This window comes from Xiphias gladius, chromosome 8, assembly GCF_016859285.1.
Source record: "Xiphias gladius isolate SHS-SW01 ecotype Sanya breed wild chromosome 8, ASM1685928v1, whole genome shotgun sequence".
NCBI classification, from domain to species: domain Eukaryota; kingdom Metazoa; phylum Chordata; class Actinopteri; order Istiophoriformes; family Xiphiidae; genus Xiphias; species Xiphias gladius.
Window position 1 is genome coordinate 8936264 of NC_053407.1, and position 18594 is coordinate 8954857.

The 18594-nt window shown below is 38.6% G+C and overlaps 1 protein-coding gene across 14 annotated transcripts in view; it reads left to right on the plus strand.

The window, feature by feature from the left end:
• The window catches only part of cdh13 (cadherin 13, H-cadherin (heart)), a 333542-nt gene extending 316171 nt beyond the window's left edge, over positions 1–17371 (plus strand). For 13 of the 14 annotated variants that reach the window (XM_040134174.1, XM_040134183.1, XM_040134177.1 and 10 more), the window contains one exon: positions 16236–17371. In XM_040134174.1, the coding sequence (XP_039990108.1) occupies positions 16236–16285 (50 nt within the window). In that variant the 3' untranslated portion in view covers positions 16286–17371. Of the gene's footprint in view, positions 1–7163; positions 7277–16235 lie in introns of those variants that run through there. The other variant, XM_040134175.1, reaches the window with a different exon arrangement.
• The last annotated feature ends 1223 nt before the right edge of the window (positions 17372–18594 follow it).

An 18594-nucleotide genomic window follows, 5' to 3' on the forward strand; every position in this document is an offset into this window, starting at 1 on the left:
TGTACGGTACATGCACTACTGTATCTCTTTGCAGCAGCCTCACTGTCACTCAAAATTAAATTCTCAAACTTGATGACGTGCAGCTGGAAGCAGTAAGCTGGCCAAGATAGACAGTGTGTAAATAATATGTATTTTACACATATGTGGTGTGGACATCTCTGGATTTTGGAGATTAATGTTGTTGCCCAAAGTGGCTATGTGTGAATTTGGCTTATGAGGGTTGTGAAAAGGGGTGATGAAATGAAAATCTCTGGGGGAATGGATTTTGATGCTCGTACCGGTATTTTTACTTCTTCTCTCACATACACACACACACACATACAGTATGCACACCCATTTCATCCGGCACCGTGCCAGATTCACCATGCAAGTGCTCAATTTAGGAAGGTCTACAAATCACATGCTAAAATCTTTTCCATGCAGCATTACGGTTTTCAGCGGCAGATTTGTCTGCACTTGTAATGTACTGCAGAGACCTGCTTCTCCCTGTTTTTCTCTGTAATTTCAGCAAGAGTAATAATGTAATTCCATGAGTAAAGGAGAGAGAGAGAGAGAGAGAGAGAGAGAGAGAGAGCAGAGTAAAAACAAAGCATTTACCATTGAACACAACAAACATCCTCCAGCCCAGATGCCACTAATTTACCTCCATCCTCCCAGTGTGTTAGTCCACACTATTCCTCCTCTCTGATCCCTCACTTGGCTCTGACAGCCACTTTCCTCTTCCTTCTCCAGCTCTACACTAATCCCCTCTCGGCTAGAGGGACGGGATGTTTAGGGGCTTATTTACTCTTGTAAAAATTACTTTTAAACGGCTTCCTTTGAAGAAAACCTCGTGCCAGAGTGATGCATACGGTAGAAGGGTCGTTTCTGCCTCTAGATCAAGCTGTGATGGGTTTTTGATCTTTGAACTGAGATATGAAAATTCACGTTATTAAAGAGCTGTATCATTTCTTAAAACCAAAGTCTATAACCAACTGAGCTATAACTGCACAGTTATGAATGTTAAGAGGCCTTAACAGACTACAGTATGAGGTACTGATGAAATACATAATGACACGTTAGTTATTCTGCTAGTAAACATTGGGAAATGCCTTTTATCTGATTCGTAAATGTAGAATTCCACTGCTAGTACATGATTTGAGCATCATTACCTAGTGTTAATATGTAAAACTGTACTTGTTATCTTTTCAAGAACCCAAAAACTTATCATATTTGCTCTAGTGATATATGAATTATTTGTTGATCATTAGCAAGTGAAGTTTTATCATAAATTCTTTATGAATATAAAGTTGTTACACCAAACTGCACATGTTTTACTCATGTATTATGAATGAGTTGTTGCTACATTTGTTGGTACATCTGTCAAACAGTTACACAGGGATATACGGGGACTTTGCAGCCCCAAATCTGAAGTTGCCAAAAAAGTCGTCTAGAAAAAAATATATAAGCTATTTTTTGCCATCATGATGAGTTATCATGAATGTGAACAGCAATATCTGATTTCCACACTCTGGCCATTGTTATGTATAAATACCAGTACTTCACAGCTGATACTTACTTGTCAAATAGATGTGCAACTAATAACAACCATAATGGCAGTGTAGCATTTACATGGTCCTGTTCCATTACCTTAGAGTTGTTTATAGTGTCTAACTGTCATGTCATGGGACACTCGACAACAAAAACTGCAACACATGAATGATTGTTGCCACAAAAAAAAATGCTAACTATAACTAGCATCAGAACTGGTGTTTGATTTGAGGATACTCATAAGGATGATAATTTAAAGTAAATTATAAATGTTTAAATTATTTTTCATTTTAAATGTGTAGAATGCAGCAATTTAATTACACAATCTGCGATCCAAATGTAAACACTAACGTCGTTCCACCGTCGAAACATACAGGGTTGGAAAATACTAACAAAATTTGTAAAAATTAAATCTGAGCCTTTTATTTTCTGATGCTGAGAAATTTTCGTGTACATCAGTAATTTATATCAACCCTTAAGTAAAAAGATAAAATTGTGTATTTTTATTTGTGATTTAGCTGATTTTCAAAGTCAATCTCTGATTACAGTGTGTGCATATTTATGTATCTTGTGTTGTGAAATGGAAATGCATTCATTTCCAGGTACAGGTAAACATTTTTCATGTAGTGGTGGAATATAGAGTGACAGAGAAGTTTGTTTATATATATACAGAGTCTTTAGGTTGTTTATGATTTAAATATGGGGCTTTTTCCAAGCAGTAGACAGATGTGAGAACATTATGCTGGGTGTGATAAAATGTCATATTCATACCTTATATTTATAAGTACGTATCTGTGTATGCGCTCATGTTTGAAAAGTTCAAGAAAAAATGTAATGTAACAGGAATCATTAAAAAAAAGCTTCCTGAGTCTCTATAGGAGCACAGTGTGGTATTGTAGCTAATTCTGCTAGCTGTAACATAAAGTGACTCATTCATAACCAAGCAATAGTGATTATATTCTGTTCATCCCTCTCTTTTTCACTCCCTCTTCTTCCTACCTAATTCTCTCTTTCATCTGTTCCTGACCTATGAGTTCATAGCCTTTGTCTGCGCGGGGGAGGAGGTGAATGGATTCGGCAATGTATTTTCATGTCAGGGCTTGACTTTTTAGCCAGAGGGGGAGAATTTCCTCTTTTGTGTGCAGCTCTTCATGTGAAGGGAAACAGGGCTGCCAGAGTCTCATTAGATTTGCAAAAACCAATATCTGAGTGTTAAGTGCCTTCGAGTGTTTCTCCACTTTTATTTCCTTTTTTATACGGAACACTTAGGCCTGAGCCTTCTGAGAGGGACAAGAAAAACAATAGAGAAAGAAAAATCAATCGGCCCCACCCCCACCTGTTCCATACCCTCCAACCTATTAAGTATTCACCCCCATTTATGCACACTTGGATCACCTCAGAATTTTCCGAAGTGCATAGTCAAATTCATTTTAGAATGTCTGAGAAAATTATAGTTCACATTCCTCAAGACCGCTCCCTTATCTCTTAGAGAGACGTAGAGAGAGTGTGAGGCAGAGATGGGGGAGGATAAAGACAGAAAAAAGACTGAAAGACATATTGGCATGTCAACAGTGAAATCACATGATGAGTTTGTCTGACTGATACTGACTGCAAACTTATTAAACAAAGCACACAAGAGCTGTGACCTCAGCAGAGACAGCAACAGTGCAGCCCACTTATGCACTCACAGTGGAAATGGAGAAAAACAGTAAAGCCCTTAAGAAACAAACACTAGCTATGACAAATTGCCACCTCCAAATTTGTTGTTTTACACCACATTTTGCTGCATGCATTTAGCCAGATTAGCAGTAAAAGGCAAGGCTTAAAGGAAAGCCTGTTAAGTAAGGTAGAATGCTTATGGTACACCTGATCCATTCTTCACTGTAACCACTGCATCTGTGCACTGAGGTGTTGTACTTACAGTGTACTTACACACAGTCACAGGCTTCAGAAGTGATTACACCAGTAGTGAAGCAGTGTAAGGTGTCACTGTCTTTGATACAAATTTTACTGTATCTTGCTAATATCGAATGGATCTGGCAACTTGTATCCTGTAAAGGCTACTGAAAATGTCAGACGTGCACTGCTAAGGTACATTGTGGTAAGGGCATACAGTGCTAAATAATTACAAGCTTATTTAAATTTTAGCAGATTCATCTGTTATATATTAATCCTGAATTGGACTGAAGGAGCTATTCATAAATCCATCACTAACTTTGCTAAGTAAAGTCCTTTCCAAGTTCTTTAACTACTAGCTATTTAATAAATTATTAAATAAATAATTTTAAAGCAATAATTCACTAATCAGTTATCGAATTCTAAAACCTATAGCGCTGTTTAATCAAAAGTAATCAACCATGTAAACAGGAAGTTAGTGTAGCATCTCAAGTTGTAGCATAACTTGGGGGGCTGACAATATATTAAATATAACTGCAACAGCACACCTCTGTTTCACATCAGACTATGCAAATTTACATGAAGAACCTGGAAATCCATTCTTTCCATTAGGGGTTCTTATGAACTAGCACATAAAAAGTGGGTTAGAGGAATGGTATAAAACATAAAAGCTGAGAATTTTGTTGCTACAGAAATCTATAATTCTTGTTCGTTTTACTTATATAATGCTCAATAGAGACAAAATATAAAATAGAGAATTTGTGCACTGTTTTCGACAGAGGATCAAACAGTGATTGCCTGGCCTTGTTTTGCCCTTAGTTCTCCAGAGTGCACCTGTGAAGTACAGTGGCATGAAAGAGTTTGGGCAACCCTGTTCAAAATTTCTGTTATTGTGAATAGTTAATTGAGTAGAGGATGAACTGACCTCCAAAAGGCATAAAGTTAAAGGTAGAACATTATTTCAGCATTTTAAGTAAGATTAGTGTTTTTTTTTTTCAGAGTGAAAAATAAGTAAAGGAGCACCACACAAAAGTTTGGGAAACCCAAGAGATTTGAGTTCTCATAACTTTTACCAACATCTCAGACCTTAATTAGCTTGTTAGAGCTATGGCTTCTTCAATCTCATCATTAGAAGAGGCCAAGGGATGCAAATTTCAAAGCTTCATAAATCCTCAGACTCCCCAAACCTTGTCCCAACATCAGCCGCTAGGGACTTTTCTAAGCAGCTGCATAGCACTCTGAAAATTAAAATTACTGATGCCCACAAAGCAGGATAAGGCTAGAAGAAGAGGTAGCCGTTTCCTCAGTTCATAATGTAATTAAGAATTGGCAGTTAACAGGAATGGTGGAGGTCAAGTTGGGGTATGAAAAAACAAGAAAACTGCTCTTGAGATTTTTAAAAAGGCAAATAAAAACCCCTGTTTGACTGTAGAAGGCCTTCAGGAAGATTTAGCAGACTCTGGAGTGGTGGTGCACTGTTTTACTGTGCAGTGACACCTGCACAAATATGACCTTCATTGAGTCATCAGAGGAAAACCTTTCCCGTGTCCCCACCACAAAGTTCAACGTCAGAAGTTTGCAAAAGAACACAAGCCTGATGCATTTTGGAAACAAGTCCCATGGACTGATGCAGTTAAAATAGAACTTTTTGACTGCAGTGAACAAAAATATGTGGAGTAAAAAAAGGTGCAGAGTTTAATGAAAAGAACACCTCTCCAACTGTAAAGCACGGGAGATGGATCAATCAGTCTTTGGGCTTGTGTTTCAGCCACGGGCACGGGGAACATTTGTAGAGGGAAAAATGGATTCAATTAAATACCAGCAAATTCTGGGAGGAAACATCACAACGTCCGTAAAAAAGCCGAAGATGAAAAGAAGATGGCTTCTACAACACGATAAAGATGCTTAACACACCTGAAAATCCCCATTGGATTACCACAAGAGGTGCAAACTGAAGGTATAGCCATGGTCCTCACAGTTCTCAGACCTGATCATTATCAAAAATCTGTGGATAAACCTCAAAAGAGCAGTGCATGCAAGACAGCCGGAGAATCTCACAAAAATAGAAGCCTTTTGCATGGAAGAATTGGCCACAATCCTCCAACAAGAACTGAAAGACTCTTTGCTGCTACAAAAAGCATTTACAAGCTGTGATACTTGCCAAAGGAGGTCTTACTAAGTACAAACCATGCATGGTACGCAAACTTTTATTTCGGGCCCTTTTCCTTTTTTTGTTATTTTGAAACTGTAGATGGCAAAGATGGCAATAAATAAATATCTTACTTAAAATATTAAAGAAATATTTAATCTTTAACTTTATGCCCTTTTCATCTTTTACTTGGTAAACTATTCACAGAAACACAAATTTTGACCAGGGGTACCCAAACTTTTTCATGCAACTGTATGTAGTAAATGTAGTGAAGAGCTCATATCCAAAGTGAAGCGCAACTTGAATTTAGTAGAAGCAAAGTGAGCATTTCCTGAACTTGCAGTGAATAGTTTGGTAGTAACTGGACATACATGTGTAACTCTCTTACTCTCTTAAACTCTCTTAAGTAAAGTTCAAGGACACAGCAGAAGCCCAAGGTGCCCTATCTAATCCAGTCATATCAGAAAACAGTGAAAAGAAAAAAGAGGAGAGAGAACGAGCAAAATGGCAAGTGGGAGTGAGGAGGGTTTCTGTCGAATGCTCAGCCATCTCCAAAAATGTCAGAAATAGGGAGAAGACTAGGAGGGAGATGGCTGGCGGAGAGGCAATCAAGAAACTCTCACATTTCATACTGCAGTGTGTTTAAGCGCGTGTGTGTGTGTGTGTGTGTGTGTGTGTGTGTGTGTGTGTGTGTGTGTGTGTGTGTGTGTGTGTGTGTGTGTGTGTGTGTGTGTGTGTGTGTGTGTGTTTACCTGTGCCTGCTGTGGGTATTTATGCGACAGTGCGAGTTTGCTAAATCAAATTTCAAACCAGCTTGTCGTAAGCAATTCTACCAGACTGATGAGACAAACTGTCACATTACCAGAGAACATACCCTACCCTACGCTTTTTCTTTAGACTCATTCAAACCTCTGTATCACTGGGGAAAAAACACAGCATTATTGCATAATTAACATATGTTCTGCACAATGCTTTGAAGCGGACAGATTCTTGTAAAGATTATGTTGTGTGAATAGAAACAGATTCTCCTGATTCAGTCCAGGCTAATTTATTGAACACGTGGCCATATTTTCTGCTTCAGCGCTGTCCTCAGTACCATAAACTGAACTCATTCTGAAGTAAAAATTGAAGTATTCTGAAAGTACATGTCAGTAGCCAACTAATCTTCTGTAGACACTCCAGAAAGTGTCTTTCGATGGCATGATAAATCAAAAAACACGGTGCACTTCTCTGTGCTCTAACTTTGGAGATATCTGCTTGTGAGCAAACCGTCAAGGATGTTGAGGAAGGTACAAGTTGGCACAGTTTCAGGTAGGAGCTTCACATTAAAGCCAGTCACTTAGTTGCTTCTGCATAAAGGTGGCCTAAGAGTGAATAATTATAACTTCCCGTTCTTATCCTCACTAAATCTTTAATGATGCAATGCCATCACCTGTCCTGTTTAATTGATTGCGGTTAACCTGGTTGATGGATGACCTTGACTTTATGTTCTCTTCTATCTGTCCAACACATTCCTCCTCTCCTCTTTTCCTCTCACGCCCCCCTTCCCCCTCTTCTACTCTCTTTTCATCTCTTCCTCTCCGACCAGGCCTGTAGATTCTGCTGAAACCTCCCGTAGTCCTTTTCGCAACACTGAAAAGCAACGACTTACAGTATCTCCCCCACGCAACCCAGGCTTAGGAGAGAAGAAGAAGCGAGAAGAAGTCTTCTCACCATGACAAATCAAACAAGAAAATACACACAATCCCCACCGGCACAACTGCTGTATAACACAACTCTGTTTTTTTTAAAAGATTCCTCACTTATCCTCTCACTACTCTCGTCTGCTTCTCTTCATCTCCTTATTTCCTTGTTGCATCTGTCCTTCCCCACTTCAGTCTTCTCTCATCTCTTCATCCTTTCATGATTCAATTTTGAACCTCTGACTTTTTTCCTCAATCTGTCCTCTCCTCTCTACACTTCAGCTCCACCATCAACAATTCCATTTCTTTTTTTACAGATTTCACTGTATTCCATGTTGGCAACGCACCATTACACTGGCAGACAAACACTGGGTGTTAGCATTGTTCATGGCAATATGCCACATCCTTAGGAGATACTTGAAACAACATGTATATTGATATTGTAACAAAACGAGAGCTATAAATCTATTTCATATTGGACCCCACCTTTAAACCTCTGGTCTTTTCCCACAGTTCATCTGAAACTCCCTCCCTCCCCAGCTTTCTTTTTCTCCTTCCCTCTTTTTCCCATCATAGCTACCTCTACTTCTTTTTTCTTTTCCCCTCTGTTCCATCCTTACTTCACCCGCCCACACACAGGCATAGACATCGCCCCCACTATCTACCTGCCTCCCCTTCCCCGTCTCCCCGTCTATCTATTGACCGCTCTCTGTCTCTCGGTGGGCCAGGGAACACTGCAAAGGCTGAGCTACTGTCCTGGTCGAGGATGAGCATTGACTTTTTGATGTGTTCCTTTCTTTTCTTGTCACTCTTTTCTCGACTGTGTTTGATCTTGTTTCCTTCTTTAAGTGGAAAGAACAAAGCCTGTTTTCTTTGTCTGCAGTGGTTGTGATCTTTTAGGACAAGGTGGTAGCCATAAGCCTTCAAAGTCTGAAACTCTGGAGTTGTTTCTTCAATTAGCTTCTGTTTCTATTGCATTAGTTGTCATGGAGTGGAAAACAGTATATCTTTATAGTAACGGTGTAAACCTTAAAAAAAAGTACTATTATATAAATATTTTTATTTTTTACCATTGTATAAATATACAGTATTGATTAACTTATGTACTTTGATTGCAAGTTCTTTGGTCACCCACACAGTAAGTCAATAAAAAAGAGGAAACTTTTTTTCTGTGAATTTTAGGCACTATTTCTAATGCTATTGATGTGATGACTATTTTATTGTAACATCTTTTTTTTTGTTTGGTTTCTTTGTTTGTTTTTTTAATTTAAAATCTGTGATTAATTGCAGAATCAGGAGTCTTGTTTTGATGACTGCCATGTGCTTAGGTTTGATTTTGTCTCCCATCAGTTCTGCCCTCTCCTGTTCTTTCTCCATCTCTCATTACAAGTCACAAGAAGCTGTGTAAGAAGAAAAAAAGGCTGTGGTTTTGGTGGATAGCTTCGCTTTTTTTCTCTGGTTCTTATCAAAAGAAACGCAAGAGAAAAAAAGAAGTGTGGAAGACCACCTTAAAGAAAAATATGACATTTTGAATGAGTTACTGTCTTTTGCACTAATTTAATAAAGCCGTTACTGAAAATTCCCACAACTCTGCATTGCCAATTGTTTACTGAAATGCCATTTGACCTCTAGAGACAGGAGTTGTGTCCACATTTGAGAGTGTCACTTACAGTACATCTTTGCATTTTTGCATTTTAGTCAAATTTTGGAAAATTTTGGAAAATATGTTTATTTGCTTTCTTGCCGTGAGTTAGATTGGGAGATTGATACCACTCTCGTATTTGTCTTTTAAATGTAAAGCTAGGGGGAAACATCTGGGCGGGCTCTGTCCAAAGGTTTAAAAAAAATCAGCCTGCCATCACGGCTAAAGCTCTAAAGTCAGATGACAACAAGACCCCAGGAAGTCACTGATTCAAGCCAAAATATGGTCTGGCACATAAACCCTGTAAAACCAGCATTTATCATTTTAACTCCACGGTTTTTGTACGTATTACAAAAATGAGATGTAATAGTAATAAGTGTAGTAATAAGTGTAATGTTAATAAAATAAGTGTTAATTAGAGATCTTTAGAGGTGCTGGAAGGTTTTTTTTGTTTGGTTTTTGTTTGTTTTTTTTTTGTCTAGTTTATAGTTTTTGTGCCATATTTTGCTAACTGGCATTAATCCTCGGGCAATAGTTTCATATTTCACCAACAGACATGAGAGTTGTATCAATCTTCCCATCTCCCAAGACTCAGCAAGAAAGCGAATAAACATATATCCTAAAATGTTGAACTATTCCTATATAATATTAAAACAGATTTTAATATTTTAACCTCCATAAAAAATAAACACAGCATCTAGAGGCTGGTTACCAGATTGATTTGTTTTGGTTGATCAGCTAATGTTTAGATGAAACATACAAGTTACTTTGTTGGTTATAATTTTTTTGTGCTTGATTGTCTATGATCATATATATCAATTATATACAATGCCACCTGTGTTTTTCCTTGGATTTTTCAGTAGGTGACACTAAATTTTCTTTTATTAAAGCTACAAAAATCATTATTTTTATATTGACAATATATGAAATGACCATACATTATTCATGTTGCCAGAAATATGACTTCAAATGAATGATAATGTTGCTCCATGTCTCCTCGATGTGCAAATAGGCTGTTTGCTAACATACTTAATCAACTTTATAGGGTAATAATATATTAGTGTTGTGTTTACAGCGTGGTGCGTTGCCTGAAAGTGGCCCAAAAAATCCATTATTGTGGGTTTAACTTATTTAGACTCCCAGCTTTGTTTGTTTGTTTGTTTGTTTTCTATTACCACCTCCTTTTGTTAAATACAAACAGCCGTTGCTGCCAGACACAACTTATCTCTCTTTGGCAGGTGATTTTTCCCTGGGAAAGTTCTTCCTGACACTTGAGGTTTAGAAAAAGCAAGAGCTTTTCTGTTTGATTACAGGTTCAGTCAGCACTGTGTGACATCAGCATATGGGTTTTTTTGAAATAACTGAATATTTATTACAGAGCAATTTATAAACGTAGTTTTTAATTATAGGAGCTGTAATAGAGAGAACACTGCTCTTGAGTAGATTAAAAGCAAAATTCTACCCAAGCGCCTCAGGGTGCAGTTATTGCAAATAGGGATTTAAAAGGTCAGTCACGTAAACAATGTTTTTTAAAACAATCAATAAAATATCAACTCTGATTCTAAAAAGCACTTTTAGCCTTTGTGAAACCAGTGCAGAGACAGTAGAAATGGGCATGAGAGTGGCTGGAGATTGAAGCTCTTTGGCAGCATTTTAAATAAACTATAGCAGTGAGGAGGACTTTTGAGTGACTTTTCAGAGAAAATAAATGCATGCACCAACCCTTGTTTTTTAGGGTTTAATTGGAATCAAAGTACACATTTAAGTTTGTTACAGAAACCTAGTTATAATAGTATAACTGTGCTCTTTATATTTAATGTTAGGGGGAATGAGGAAACAAATTTAGATTCTTTATTACCTTTTAAGCATCTAAAAAGACAGCTGACAAATGGGCTTTGAAAGGATGGTGTCACAATTTACCTTTGTATCTGTTAATCCTCAGTGACCATGGAGTGGCAGGGTGTCAAGGTTAGAGGGCTTTGCCTGGGTCCATGGACTGAAGGGATACCATCCATAACACAAAAGCAAACAGATCTTGATGTTGCTAGGAATGAAGGATGAGTAATGTTTAAGGTTCCACAGCAGTTGTAACAAATAAGTAGGTAGCGTTTATAGCTTTGAGAGGCACACAGTTTTCTCACTGTCATAGCTAACATCAGAGCTATTGGGAGTACAGTCTTGAATTATAGCGTACTGACAGAGATCTTGTTTAAAGTTTAAAAGGTTCCTTCAGCAGTGCATTGAGAACATACCACATTAGAAACAACCACTGAAGCATTGATAGCTGCTGTGTACACTGAGCGGGCACCCGTCTTGGAGGACACAGCAGAAAGAGTAAGTATCTCAGATGTAGTCTGCAGTTCTCACTGCCACAAACTGCCTACCACGGACAGTGACCCATGAAGTTGTGTCTGAAAGAATTGGTAAGGGTAAAGCTGCCAGTATGCTTCTGCATCAGATGTTCTTTGTGCCCCTTAGTCACTGGAGGAGGAGATGACAAGCCATTTAGTCTCCCATTCCCTGCATCAGCCACTCTGTACCAGCTGGAGAGGCAGGAAGCAGTCAGTAAAGGAATGTACCTGTCCTCACCACATCACAGACGGAGGGCTAGATTCAAGAAGGAGCCAGTCTACCTCTATGGTGGGCAGAGTTTTAGATAACGTTTTAATCCCACTAGGTGAGGATTAGCAGAAAGATAAAATCCTCTGTGTCTCCCCCTTTACCAGTAGGATATCATTCTGCAACTACAATGGGATTCGTGACATTTAAATCATTACTGAGTTAAGGAACGACCCTTTGAGTGAGAGTGCAATGTTGGCCAAGCCAGGCTTCTTTGAAGTGTCATCATGCCCAGCCAATTTTGCATGGTAGCAACAACAGTTAAGGGCAGGACAGGAAGAATTGCTGACACATGATGCCTGAAATTCAAGCTGTGCCATGATTCTTTCTGTCCCCTCCAACTTTAATCTTGTTTGCACTGGTAGTGACAGCAGCTTGTTTAACACAGTCAAAATCAACGTTGTAATATAAAAACAAAGTTCCTAAACCTAAAACCTAAAACCTAAAGTTTTCAAGTCAAAGTGCTCGTCGGTGCTACATTTTTGTGAACACATTAAGCCACCTAAAGACAACTCGGAAAGGCCTATCTTGTTCTCAGTAACCCAACCAGGGCTATGGCAAACATACAGTGTGACTAACCAAATGATACATTTTTAGCCTATTGTACAGTAAGTCTTCAGTCTCTCAAACCCTATGATATCTTTTGTGTGTGATAGAAGATGAGTGGGGGGAGTGAATAAGCAAGCAAGTAAAGTAAAAAAGAGGGAATCAAAGAGTGAAAATGACATAGCAAAGTATTTTTAGTGCTCTTTTTTCTGTTTTTTCAGTGATAGGTGCTGGACATAGAGACAACAACATTTTTTTTCATCCAGACAGGTTAAAAGAACGTGTGCACTGATTTATGCTGACACCAGCTGGGATAATTTAGTAGTTATATAAATGGACATATTATTTCTGATTCATTAATTATCTCATTAGTGCCACACTGAAACCCAATTTCAATTGGATGTAAAAACCTCAAAGAAGTCCATTTTATTTATTCATGACTTTACTCTTCATGACTTAATACTCTTTCTAGACTCTTCAGCAACAGAGAGATACAACTTGGCATGTGAACTCTGGATTGCATTTTGATGTCAACTCCCAGCGCAGGTAGCTGTCAACTTGCAATCAACTTACATCATAAACTCCCCTCACTTTTCCCAACCCACTTTCCCGAGTCTTAACACCCCTGTTGTCTTCTGTTTTGACTTATGCATCACTTTGCACTTGAGATGAGTTTATGTCTGCTGGAATTCCGTTATTGCACTCAGTTATTCTGAAATTTGTGATCTCTGATGTTGACATTTATTGATGTGAACACTTCAGTGTCAATCTAGTAAGTCTAGTAAACCTGTTATTTGGTTATTTATACTGTATTGAATTTGGGTTTGTCAGAGTCATCCCAACGACTGATGGAGTTTTTAAAAACAACCTTTTGGATCAAATAGAGTCTTCTATTGGCAGTAAAGGTGAGAGACAATAGTACAACTGACTCAACAGACATATTCTTTTTTTTTTTAAACGTATTCATTCATAGTCTAGTGTTTCTGTAGACCAGTGTTTTGAAAATCTTATACATTTGGCCCTCCTCAGACAAAATTGAGACAACTGCCCCCCTAACTTCAGTTTGGAGGATAATCATGTTCTAAGTTTTGGAACATCAGCTTCCATAATTTAGGGACTTGGGGATGGAATTTCAGGGATGCAAATAGGAAGTATAATGTTTCCATGGAGTCAGTGACTTAGCTGTGGGCCACAACTTGAGACCTGTTTTTTAGCCTATATTCGAGTCAACTATCACTGAATTACTTTGATATTTGAAAACTTAAAAATGGAATGATTCTCAGAGAAGTCCGGGAGTCATAAGTGAGTGTCTTTTTTTATATGATTTGTAGCCAAATTTATGGACATTTATTTGAAATGGATATCAGAGATAATGATATCTGCCTAAAGTGTAAGTAACGCTGAATGTAAAAATATGTCTATCATGTCTCTGTTCAGATTTGAGTGTTATGACTCCGGGAAGAAATATGAATTTTGACACAAAGTACAGCATTGGGTTGCTATACGTTTTGCCGCTACTCCAACTGCTGATTCTGTTGATAAGCAAATTAAATCAACAAAATAAAATCAGCATGGACCTGCGTCCTTTCACATGACAGTATCTTTGGCTCATGTCTCTCCCTCCATGCCTCCTCTTCAACTCTCACCTCACAGTTTGAAAACCTCTGCTGCAGACAAGTGAACTCGACAGATGCGTGCTGCTGCAATCTAAGAGGTTATGTTATCAGGTCTTGTTTCCAAAAATGTAAGAAGTGAATCCCATGTTTTATGTAAAATATGACTTTTTTGTTTGATTGTATATGTAAGCCTCTCAATCGCTATACAAGAAGAAAGCTCATTAATCCAAAGGTTCAAAGACGGAAAAAAAACTTTTTTCCAATGTCTAGCAATAAGACGATTTGCTTATAATGGGCAAAGGTTAACCAATTTACTTTCATGAATTCTTAGGGCCTATGCTTCTGGAATAAGCCCAAGAATACAAGAATCTTTGTGAATGATGTTGGAAATTGTACAGATTATTCCTTTCCAAAATTCTTGTACCTGTTTACACTTTCAAATGCAATGAAATAGATCCTTTCTCTGTTCTACATTATTCAACTGCATGGGATATGAGGATTTAATTTATTGAGTTTCTCAGGAGTTACATCTTGTTTATTTCTTGTGTTTCGTATCAGGTGCTCATGGGTAAAAAGCAGCTGAGAGTGATATTATCTGAAACACAAGAAATGACAAACTAGGACAAGGTGAGCACCGAAAGGAAGGACAGACAGGAAGTTTAAAGGTTAAAAAGGGGCTACAAAGTTGAAAAAACAAACTTTATGAGTTTTTAAATGGCAGAAAAGATGTTCTAGTGGAAAGGCGTAGTGACATGTCTTTTTTGTGGCTTCAAAACAAAACCATCCATTGGTTAAGCATTTTAATTGTGCATCCTAATTAGAAGTGGCTGCTTTATACCTCAGCCAACATGGAGGATCTCCCCCTTACAGCTATAAACTAATATTTTAATTATGGAAATGCCAATAGCAACCATACCATCCAATAATAATGATACTAATATCCTCCATTTGCCATCTCCCACTCAGCCATTCACACTCATTTATTCCTTCCTAGATCATCATTTAGCACCTATTAACACAAGATCCATATCTGTAATGACCACTCAATTATCATTTTCACTCTCATTCTACTTAGCCTTAGCAAGGATAAGTAATGCCCTGAATCTGCGACAAACGTCGCATGGGCCATTGGCAGATACTAGTGGTAATTACAGTAGCAATATATTCAACCAGGCCTAAAGGGTCTCTTTTTCTCACCTCCATCCATCAACTGATATTTTTCCCTCACTCATCACTCTGATAATGTTACATCACCTGTCTGCTGGCAATTGCACCCTGATCGTGAACAGCAGCCAGTGTCCGCCCCATCACCAGTACTGTCACACATGCATATAGACAAGTTGAAAAACATTCATACACTCAAACCATTACCACTGTGGTTGTGCCTCAGCAGGGGTGACTTAGCATCCATCGTGGACATCCACAGCTATCCAATAAATGTACATTGTAAACAAAATTTTGACAGATAAATAGATTTACAAAATGGTAACAGAGGAAGTGTTTGAGTAAGATTTCCTGATTTGTAAATTATGATTAATATCCCTGGGAGACTAATGGTACATGCCAGCTGCATCTAGGGTGAAATACTTATGTCATAATGGCATTTATACTTTTTAGCCACGTTAGTGTTGCTGTAGGCAGTGTTGGTCGGTCCATCCATCCCTTTGGCTCGGACTGAAATATCTCAGTAACCACTGAATAGATTGCCATAATATTTTGCACAGAAATAAGTGGTCCTAAAAGCCTTCTAATTTCCCTCTAGACACCACGATGAGATTGACATTTTTGTTTTTTAGCAAAAGGTCTCGACAGCTATTGGATGGATTGGCACAAAATGTTGTACAGACATTCACAGTTCCTGGTCTTTGTGTCCAAAATAATTTTGTGCCAAGTAAAATAAAATAAAAATAGAAAAACCTCTCTACTCTCAACTGTAACTCTAATCAGTCTTGTACGTATGCTTTAAATATAATCCCAACTGTATTATCAACTTCGAAACAGCAGGGATGCCCTTCTCAAGGTCATGGATATTCATGTCAAGCTGTACTACATACTCTAGATGAAACAGGCAAAAAGAGAGAAGGAGCAAACATCAACCTTGATCTGCGCTAAGATGAGGGTACCTTCCTCCAGCTTGTATCTGTAATGTGGCTTGATTAACAGTCTGCAATAAGAAGCTTGTTTTTTTGTTGGTTTGTTTTTTTCTTCATATAGGTCTTTCCTTCCACAGAACACAATGTAGACCCATGTTCCCGCGTTACTATTTCTTTTCATAACATCTAACTTAGACACTGGGGTTATTTATCAACTGAACATGAACATTGCCTGGCAACTGGTTAACAATCAATGACCATGGATCCTTTTAAGCTATATATTTGTGGTGACTTCATTGATAAACCATCTCCTGGTCTGAAACCTTACCAAAGTCTTTTTTGTGAAATGAAGAAAGACGTTTCTGAAGGATAGGCAGTATTTTGGGTATGAATTGAACATTCCAGGGACAGACAAGGATGAATTACCAACAGTAAGTTCAACAGTTTCTATTTTGTTGTTAGGTTGGGATGAGTCCGCCTACAGGTTGGAGATTGACCATGTGGTGACCTGATGCATGCAGAACAACTTGGAGCTGAACGCTCTAAAGACAACCTGACCTCATCACCCTGTGCAACTCTCCAGTCAACACAATGGGATACTTCCACTTCCTTCACCAAGACATGTTGTGTGTAAAAACTTCTCTTCTATGCATGTGCATAAACCACATTTATTCATCTGCATCGGCAATAAACACGATGCATGTGGGACACTTCCCCACAGGCACACACTTCTGAGAGCCTCATAGTAGAGCCACTCAGCTACAACAGACAAGGTTGCCCACAAGGTGCCCACATTTATGGCCCTCTCAAAGGGCCATAAATGTGGGCTTCTAGTGATTGGGAAAGGTTTTGTACCCTGTCTTTCTCAGGAGAGAAACTGAGAGTCTGACAGAAGCTTCTCATGGCTGGTTAGCTCTGATTACCAGCTGTCCATCTCCGTCCATGCTACACTGAGCAGTGGTCAGTCAGCCATGTCCCCTGACCCCCCACGTCACACGCAACATATCCAAGAGGCGACACCCCATACAGTTTGCTCTCTCGCTCCTCTGTTGCATTTTATACATATGCTGGGAGGGAGGCTTCTAGTAAAATTTGAGTATGTAGTAACCCTTTAAAGGAATCAGTAGGCATTTGGGGGAAAAAAAGAGCTAGAGCCAGGAGACAATTAGCTTAGCTTAGCTAGTCAGAAATAGCTAGCCAAGCAAAGTTTAAAAACATCCACCTGTTATATTGAAATTGTTAATGTAAGGTAAAAAAAAAAAAAAAAAAAAAATTTATTGTTTGTGCTGTGACAATTTAGTTTCCCCCTGCAACTAAGTCTTTACTCTTTAACTCTCTGTCTAACTCTTTACAAGAAAGCAAATAAGGGCATTTCCCAGAAAGTTGAATTATTCTTATGATCAGGGGCATGTGGTCCATTAAGGCCTACCCCTCCCACAATTCCAATTGTGAAGTACATACATTAATTCAAATCGTTTTTGTAATTGTTGTGTTGTGTGTGTCTATAGAAATTTTAGTTGTTACTCTGACATAAATAATGTATGAGTACAGAAAAGTGCAATGACTAATGAAAAAGCGCTGACTACATTCTTTATCAGTGTGCCAAAGGGCATACTTTTCACTGCCTGACGGCGGTATGTGTGTAATTTGCTTCTCCTGGTGGCCCCTGATTAGTTGACACTGCACGCCGAAAATAACTTGATCAGGGGCGGTAAGTTTTATGGCCAAGAAATGTTGCCAGATTGCGCAATTTTCTGCTCAGTTTGGGGGCTTTACAATGGATTAAGGCAGTAAAAATGAGCTTGGTTGGGTTGACAAAATTTGGGCCTTGTTTGTCACAGTTCAGACATTGTCTTGTTTTTTTTCAATATTCATATTCTTTTCTAGCTAATGATGTTTTTGAACCCACCTGGCACCACTGCAAAGGTGATCCAAAGGCATTGTTGCTACGAGCTGGTCTGACAGCTTGGTCTGGTTGACCGAGCTGGTCAACCAACCAGACGTGCCTGCCAGTTTCTAGCTGTCAGACCAGCTAGTAGCAACATTGGCTAATATAGATGAACAATTTGCTGAAAATAGTATTGATTCACTATTCCATTCAGACGAAGAATATTATTAGAAAAGCTCACAATGAAACTCTGCCGACCAGACCAGGCGAAGGACTTGAATATTAAACAGAGCTCTATCAACACATCGAAAAGGTCAGCTGTTACACGCACACAGTCCAGGTTCATTCAGTGAAACTGTTTGGAGTAAAGCAGCCGCCATCCTGATAAATCCTGAGCTCCATCAGAGCTGTCTGAAAAAAAGTTTCAGATGGTATAAGTTTAATTCTGTTTCCCCTGGAGAGTTTCCTCTGTACTATCAAGTTTATAACTACAGTCTTTAGTTTGGCTGCTTACTGTAATGTCCACAGTAAGTGGCTTTATCTCATTCCAGCTCTGTCAGGCTGCTGGAGACAATTCTGACAGCTCCTTGAGCCGCACGTCTCACGCCCGGTTCTTTACCCTACTCCACTATCTTTACACACAGGGCTATGCACTGCAGTGTGTACTTGTAGCCTACATTCAACCAGTTAAATGTTACTTAACACGGGGGCATTATCATAATAAACAACGATAATAATAAAAATAACAACTATAATTGTTATTATTAATGCTGCTTCCTTATTTGATAACATTTATCCCCTGGAGGCAGCTAGAACATACATACATGGTGATAAGAAGTTGCTAAGTGGCCACTAAAAGATACTTTTTAAAACTTTTAGAAACTGCTAGCCGCCAGTAGATGGCTCTCTGCTACATTGTACGTTACATGCTCA